Source organism: Hakea prostrata, chromosome 1 (assembly GCF_041222555.1).
Source record: "Hakea prostrata isolate BN-2017 chromosome 1, UWA_Hpros_2, whole genome shotgun sequence".
Classification (NCBI taxonomy): domain Eukaryota; kingdom Viridiplantae; phylum Streptophyta; class Magnoliopsida; order Proteales; family Proteaceae; genus Hakea; species Hakea prostrata.
The window spans coordinates 58,980,731-58,989,368 of NC_142600.1; the positions used below are offsets into that span (position 1 = coordinate 58,980,731).

At 38.9% G+C, this 8,638-nt stretch overlaps 1 protein-coding gene across 1 annotated transcript; it reads right to left on the reverse strand.

Moving 5' to 3' along the window:
- Positions 1–4,408: 4,408 nt before the first annotated feature.
- LOC149029217 (phosphoserine phosphatase, chloroplastic-like) lies at positions 4,409–8,420 on the reverse strand. Its single transcript, XM_089150193.1, is given in 7 exon segments — positions 4,409–4,531; positions 5,786–5,839; positions 5,920–6,069; positions 6,847–6,940; positions 7,297–7,537; positions 8,195–8,327; positions 8,329–8,420. Coding segments are annotated over 7 exon segments (885 nt in total). The 5' UTR covers positions 8,419–8,420.
- Positions 8,421–8,638: the final 218 nt, after the last annotated feature.

The window sequence follows — 8,638 nt, forward strand, 5'->3', positions numbered from 1 at the left end:
TCGGGGGGTAGCAGCTAATCATAAGCAATGGTAGAGTGGCCATGCATTGTTTCTAGCCATGGACAATGACTCGCTGGCATTAACGGTGTCAGTGGCTTCCCCTACTCGACTCTCCGATAGGGAAGGGGTGACAAATAGGCGGGAGATTCCGAGTGGGTCTACAGCAGTGAAGGGAGTGGTTTAGGGAGGTACAGGGAGGGATTAATGGATTTTACGGGAGGAATGGTTTGTAGTGGCATCAGGGGCCAAGGGACTAGGGAGGAACAGTTAATTGCCAGGCTTTACTAGAGCAAGCAAAAGCGGGGTGGATCAAAGACTTCATAGTAACGACAATGGGGAGGAAGGTTTTCAAAAACGACTCGGGTTGAAGCTCCAACCTTCTTTTTCCTAAATAAGAATAGAGGGAGGCAAAAGTGAGGCGGCAAAGGCTTCCATACTAATTCTCACATACAACAACTTTGGTGGAGCTAATTGTGGCTTTGTGCGAGTGAAATATAAAATTTTAGACTAATTCAACCACAAGTCGTACTCATTTAGGAGGTCTAAAAACCACAAACAAATTATATTTGTGAACATTGTAATCGACTCAACAAAATACACTGTCAACTGCTTAAACTTAGGTCAAAAAATGAAATCCACATAAAAGAAAACACAGCAGAAAATCATTAACACACGTATCTCGAATCACACTCAAGAAAAGTAGAATAACCTCTACAACTTAACAAACTAACATAGACACAAAAGTAACCACTTCTATATTTTGAGAAACCAAAGCAACCGGAAGTGAACAATTTCAAATGAACAAAAAAAAATTAAGAAGAAGCAAAATTCGACCGAAACAAAGGAAAGCAAAGGAAATAGAACTTGTTAGGGATAAATTCAAGCAATCGATACAAGACCAGGATGATACAGCTCTATTCCACTCAAACATTCTATCGACCTCAAGCCCGATAAGTTTTCTATTCTTTGGTGGAAGGGCAGGGAGCAATACAAAGGTGAAAACAAATCCTAAAGATTGCAAAGACAAGTGAACCACATTCCTTCAACAACATGGTTAAACAAGACACCACATTAAAGAAGAAGAAGAAAAATATCACAAAAGTAAGAGATCTTGGAATACAATATATAACAACTACTACTTCACAAAACAGGTTTGATCACTATCAACTCATATTTAAACATCTGTAGAACGATGGCAATCTGAAGAGTGGTAGGAAAGGGCTGTCATTCAAAGGCTGGCACCATAAAATTTTATTCATAGAAACAACCTAACCATGTGCATCAACCATACATAATAGAATTGGCAGCAAATCTCTCGGGTATCTCAAGATAAGCCGATCAAAGCTTCTTTCGGAAGGGACCACAATGATGCTCCATTAAAGATGATGCAGAAAATTATCCCCAAAAAGGTAATCTGTACTTTCGAACACTTTAAGTTGGCTAATCACATTCAACATGCAAAGCCATCATCGGCAGCATGAAACTTCATCAATAATACCAACTCAAACTAATTGGCAGCATAAAACTTCATCAAGCTGCAATAGATGCTGTCTCTAAGGAACAGATTGTTATGCTAGTCATGCACAAGTGTTATTGACATACTTTTAGAAAGGAAATGTGCCACTAACCACACCTATCAAACAACTGACCCAGGGGTAAACTTGTTCAAGACAAGACTTACAATAAATAAATAAACAAATTGCACCAATTAAACCCACTTGAACAAGGAGACAAATGACAACCCAGATACACCCAGTGACCCTTCATTATACAAGGTCACCGTTCAAAATAGCAGCTCGAAAAATTTAAACTAACCATTCTCTATACAGGATTTACCAATTGAAATGAGAACCATTAAGACACTCTAAAAGTTTACCCAAATGCATCAATTTTATGCAAGAGACGTAAAGGTGCTAGTGTAATTGGATTTCAGATTCCATTTACAACAATAATAGAGTACCATATGACCTAGTGAAAACCATGACAATAGTTTTGGATGTACAATATAGATTCCACCTCGTTGTCCAGTAGACAGTGAACTGATTATAAGTTTCTGAAGCATGGCTATGTTTTGGTTTTTTGATCCAGGTTAACCATTGCATTCCTTCCTATGCTAGTGCATCTTCATGAAGATCAACTTGATTTTCTAATCAACTTCTTTGGGGGTAAAGGATCATCAACAGACCAGTCTCCAAATGTGGCTCAGGATTTTGATGAGTCAAAAATGCCTCCAGAGAAGACCACTAGCTTTGGTGGGAGTTATATCGTAGAAGAGGCATTGCTTCCTTATTTCCGTGTGGTTTTATATGTTTCTTTTTCATTGTACAGTCTACTAATTGTCTGCACCTACTGCTTGAGAATATTGAATCATTGGTATTATGACTAGTATTTGTTGTCTATATTTGGAGTTCCAATATCCATTCCTCACATTAGTGTCATTATTTGACTTACAAACTTACAGTTACCTTGCATTGATCAGGAATCCTTGTTTGATCAAGAAAAACATTAATGTCTATACTTACAGTTGAAGGCTAAAAGAACAACAACATTAAACCCCTCCACAACCCCACAAAAAGGTAAAACAACAAATACTAAAAGAAACCGACCAAATCAAGTTATTACAGAGCATTTTTCATCTTTAATCAACGACCAAATCAGGGTTTCGACCACATCATCAGGAATTTCCATGGTAAGGGTTTTATGAGTTGGTTATTACCTTTTTGAAAGAAGAATCGCAGAGACGAGACGAGACGAGACGAGACGAGACAATACCAGAATGCCCCTTCGATTTCTCTAAATTGCAGATGGAGCTTCCTCCTCTCTCCCGTCGCTTCTTCTTCTTCTCCGTGCTTCTTCTTCCTCTCGCTTCTCTTCTCCGCGTCTCTCTTCTTCTGCGATGCTTCTTCTCCCTTCGATCTACTACGAGAAGCTTGGGAGTAGCCAAAAACGAAAACACCCTAACAGGTCTTCTTCTTCTTCTCTCCTGCGATTTCTCTGTAACTTCAGATCAGCCAACAACGAAAACAGAAATGAAAATGAAATGGGCGGGTTGGTTTTTAGCTTCGTATATTTCTTAACATTTTGAACTGGTTGTATATACGGTTACTGTACAACCGTATATACGTATAGGCTGGTAGTATGTAATACACCATTAATAACATATACTATACCCAGTCGAACCGCTCAGATGGACCGGTTGGTTTGCATCAGACCGAACCGAACAGATGGAACTATGTTCACACGGTAAACGTATATAGGTAAAGGGTTTTTTTCATTATTTAATGGGAAGGATCATCCGAGCCGTCCGATTAGATCGGACGGCTCGCTCCACCGTAGTGCGCATTACGCAAAACGGAACAAAACCCCCCAAAAACCCCCAACAAAAAAGAAAGGGGGGGGGGGGGGGGGCGCCAACAACGGGGGCACCCCCCCGGGGACCCCCCCCACCCCCCCACCACCCACCCCCCCCCCCCCCCCCCCCCCCCCCCCCCCCCGGGGGGGGGGCCCCCCCCCCCCCCCAAAAAAAACCCCCCCCCCCCCGCCCCCCCAAAAAAAAAAAAAAAAAAAAAGAAAAAGAAAAAAAACCACAAATGTGCATTCAATACCTACCGTCTTTGTTTGTTTCCACTTTCCAGTACAAACGAGAAATCCTTTACAGACCATATATGACTATGCTTCCCTAGCTTCCTTCATCTAAATAGCTCAATAATTCTTCCAAGATCCCGAACCATATCATGCATCACTAACTTACCATCTTCACCAATGTTTACCAAATACTTTAAACAAAGAACTTCAAGTCCTACTTGAGAATAAAAATTACACCATTCACATATGTGTGACAAGCACTGTCTTTATCCATTCTGATGACAAAACAAGCAGTAAAAGGAACATTTGTTGCTCCTCGTGCTCTATTCCATCATAACTTATTTTCAATCTTTTCACAACTTCATTAATGAGAATATTCTCCAACCTTATTAACACACCTTTCCACATGCCTGGTGAAAATTTCGTTGAGGCTAAAGATGAACCTATAACTTGAAGAGCCAATGGATGTCCTCCAATTGTTACAACAGCTTTTGAGACATCCATATAATTGCTAAGGGGTTGGTTCATTCCACACACATGCAAGCTAAAAAGTTTAAGAGTCAGCAAGTTCAATTCCTCAGGCTTGTAAAATGTTTTTACCAGTAACATTTTTTCACTTCAGTTTAATTTTACATCTTAGAACATAGATAATTACAAAAACTGAAAGAAATAATCACCAAGAAAAAAACATCCTTGATGGAAATACAATAAGCTTACTATAGATTTACCACCTCAGGGTTGATAGCATGCCTTCAATAATAGACAATAAGCACAAGTCCCAAGAATAAAAATGAAAAGAAAAAACAAGATATTTTAGTAACAATTATAATGAGTTTATCAGATCTTGGAAGTCAAAAACCAGCCAATCAGCCTTCACTGCAACAGCTTCACGAAGTTGAACTCCAGCATAACAAATAAACAAGTCAGCACCACCTGGCTTACGAGCCTGTGCAATACAGTGAAGATGATGTCAGGTTCAAAGCAATCATTAATTCAAAAAAATATTGTGATTTTGAAGATAAAAAGTCCCTGTACAACTGCACTGTATGCAACATATCATCACGAGGCTGACATTGCTACAAATATAACCCCAAATTCGTACCATGAGTCATTTACAAAAACAAGAATCTCAAGCACTGCAATGTTTTAAATTGCATTATTGCAACCTATTGGTTATGTTCAAAACTGGGAAACAGTCTTTACTATGAAGCAGTTGGTCAAGGCTGCATATGTTGGCCTCTCCCAGATCCTACAGTAGAAAGAGTCTTGAGTACTAGGATGCTCTTTAAAACCAAAAAAAAAAAATTCAAGCATGATTATCCTATGGAAAGTTTCCAGCAAAGGTTTTATGACCTCACATGTTGTAAAAAGGGAAATATGGCATGAGTTGAAGACATTGAAAAGACAATAGAGAAGTTCAAAGAGGACATGGAAAAAACAATGAGTAGATAGGCGAGCTTTATTACTAAATAAAACAAAATAAAAAATGATCCAAAGTAGAGTGAAATGATGGGACAAGATTCACAAAGTCGACCCAAAGATTAACCACGAATATTTTTCAATCCCCTGATGAACCCATGATCAGCCCAATGAACATGAATAACTTTGCATGCAGAATAGTGCTCCATTACTTTTGCATGAACATAACCTCAAGGGATTACTCAATCGGTAAGACCAATGCCCCATAACTATGAGGTCAAGGGTTCAAATCCCCTCAAGGACATAGTGAAGTCCTGCCTTATATTTAAATTATCTATAAAAAGTTATCCCCCTTGAGGATGTAGTCAAGGTGCACGTAAGCTGGCCCGAGCAAACATCAGTTCCCCCCCCGGCCCCAAAAAAAAAGAAAATTTTTTTTGCATAGATGTCCAATCCCCACCGTGATAATGGCTTAATTTAAGAGCTAGAAATTACAGATTGCCCTTATTTTCAGAATTAGTCACCAAGGAATGGACAAAGCATGTTTTGAGTCAATGGGCTGAAGCATGTGCCTGGTGTTGGTGTTTTTTTATTGTTTTTTTGGTGAATAAATAATATATTAAAGAGAACAAAAAGATACAAAAAGAGGAGGGGGGGACCTGATCAAGAAGAGGATCGGAAAGTAGCGGAGAGTCCCCAAGATCTAACAATAAGCCTGGTGTTGGTGTTAAATGCTCACAAGTCACAAAACACGTGTGCACATGGGTAAGAGTTCTCTTACCTCAAGATCAGTTGCACCATCTCCTAACATGACAAGTGACTTGTATCCATGAACCTGAAAAATTCATAAAGTCAGCAGATCCCCAATTTCGTGAATTTTGACAACCAAACATCTACACGTGGTTTAACACAAACCTTCCTTATATTCTGAACAGCAATGGCTTTCCCACCACTCCTAGAAGTAGCTTCATTCCTGTCAAACCCAAGGAACTCCCCAGAACTTCCAAAGAGTAGTTGATTTGCAAAGATGTTTTCAGGGGGGATTCCAAGAAGTGATGAAACAGGCTTCAAACAATAAAAAGAAAAAGAAAAAGAGAGTACTCGTTAGTAATATTAAGTGTATTATCTTCTCCCAAGATCTACAAAACTACAATATATTTTCTTAAAATTAAAATAGGGGCGGGCCTTGGCGCAATAGTTGGTGAATTGTAGCCTAAGGTCAAGTATCGAAGCAACCTCAGCAAAAATTGCTGGGGTAAAGTTGTGTAGGAAAGCCCCCCACCCAAAAAAAAGAAGAAAAAAAAAACACCAAAACAAGGGTTATCTGTTGGGTTGAAGAGTAGGACATGACCAAGTAATGTACATCTTAAAACCCTTAAAAAACAATTAAAAAAGAAGAAGAAGAAGGAGAAAGTACAAAGGAAGAAAGAAAAATCATTAAAGGTACTAGGATTGTCTTGCTATCTTTGTGTCCATCATAGCAATGATAAAGAAAGAAGTTTCACTGCACCAACCTATTAAAACCCTAAGCCTTCCCTGATGAACTCCCATACAGTTACTTGACATAACCGTACCATCAAACCCTATGCCTTACCAGCCCTAACCTTAGTTTTGACCTAAAACCATTAATTTGACCTACAAGTCAGTTCACTCCAGATCCTGGATGTTGACTTCCTCACACCAATCTAGGAGACTGGGACAACATCACTTTCTTTCCATCTAGATGGAACAGAAAGATGCTCCACCGTAATGCCCATAGAATTCAGCAGACCCATATAAAAGTAAGCCTAGTGTCAAAGCACTGTTAAAGTGATTTACTTATTCTTAAGTTGGGCAGCATACTTGGATCATCTGACGAAAGCCTCCAGAAATCAGATACACATCTGTAAGTTTAGCTTTCAATTTCTTGATCAATTCATCTATGCCAGGAGAAATTCTGCAAATTTGGAAAGCAGAAAGATTAATGCATATTCAAATCGTAAGTGCGTCTAACTTATGAATTTGCTGAGATACGCGTCAAACAAGGCAAACTGTAACAACATAAAGGAATTCATGATGCGTTCAAGAGTCATGGACCTAATGTAAATATATTGTCCCTAATGCAAAACTCCAAAAAGCATGGAGTACCAAATGTACTACAAAAACAGTAACTAGACTTTTCCTTAATATTCTATGCCAACTTAAATCCAAGCCCAAATAAATAATCACATCTATCTAGTTCAAAGAATGTAAATAATGGATAAAGCAACAGGTAGTCACAATGTAATGATGACAAAGAAAGAGAAAACACACCTAGGAGGTTTCTTCTCAAGGAAATCCTGGAGTTGGGACAGAGAAGGGTTAAACAGAGAAAGTCTGGCTGCCAGAGCATCTTCAAAAGGAACAGAACCACTCATTGCCCGAGCAGTCCATTCTACAACAGCCTTTCCAGCCCCACAGAATTCAGCAAGTTCATCGATGCCCTCATCTAGGCAGGCAGTACTATCCACATCAAAGCAGACTGCATCCGCACTCCGCCATATCTCAAGAACCTCTGAAAGTAAACAATCAAGTGAGAGCCCATAACAAAGAATCAAGAATTGCCATGTGGATTTCAATTAGGAACCCTAAATTATAGGCACAAACTTGGTCAACTATCTCAATAAGTGCAAATTCCAATTATTCTTAAAAGTGTGGCTTACATTAATAGATTTAGTATATGTTACAATGACAATTTGGAGACCATCATTGGTGCCAAATGAAAAAGAATAAAGGCCAAATAGAAGATTGGATTGATAATGAAAAACTCTATCTCTCAAAAGTGTCTATCAAGCACAACAATATTCAGCTGCTTTCAAAAGAAGCAGCAAACATGAACTTGTACTGGGAATAAATCCTAAAACAAAACAAAAATGCAAAATTACAAAAACACCACTGGAAACAGAAAAAATACCCAAAACACCCTTGAAACAATCCCGAAACACGAAAAAATTATGTTGATCACCGTGCGGCAGTGATTTTTGCTTGCGGGCTTGTTTCGGATCAACAAGACAAATTTCATCCCATTCCGAATATGAGATCCCAAGCTACTCCGTGTGCCACCCCATGTGCATCAATCACTTATGGGTCCATTTCTGAGAGAAGTTAAAGATTTCAAACATTCACATAGACATCATATGAACAAAAACCTTGCAAGAGTTCAGGGTACAACCTCTTGAAGGCTGAATGTTCTTGAATCGCGCAGGTACAGATGATTCTGAAGGTTGAGCTGAAGCAGTTATGCAGGTGACCAACCTGGGTTTTGTGCTCATCTGAAGGCGGTTCCTAAACAATCTGGTTTTCAAAATGAAGCAGGTACGGAGGGGGGAGAATATATTGTCGGCAAGTACAGTGGGATCCAAGTGCAATGGTGCCAGTGCTCATCAACCCTTCCATCCAATTATCTGGTGGCAGCAGATCAAAAATATCATCTTTGACACTAACTCCAAAGATATGAATGAAGCAAAATAGAATGCCTTTAACAAATATAAAACATCCATTTCCGAAGACAATTTGAAGGACAAAAATTAAACTTTAGGGAGAAGAAAGAAATATTTGAAGGACAAAAATTAAACTTTAGGAAGAAGAAAGAAATCCATCATAAGCAAAAACAAAA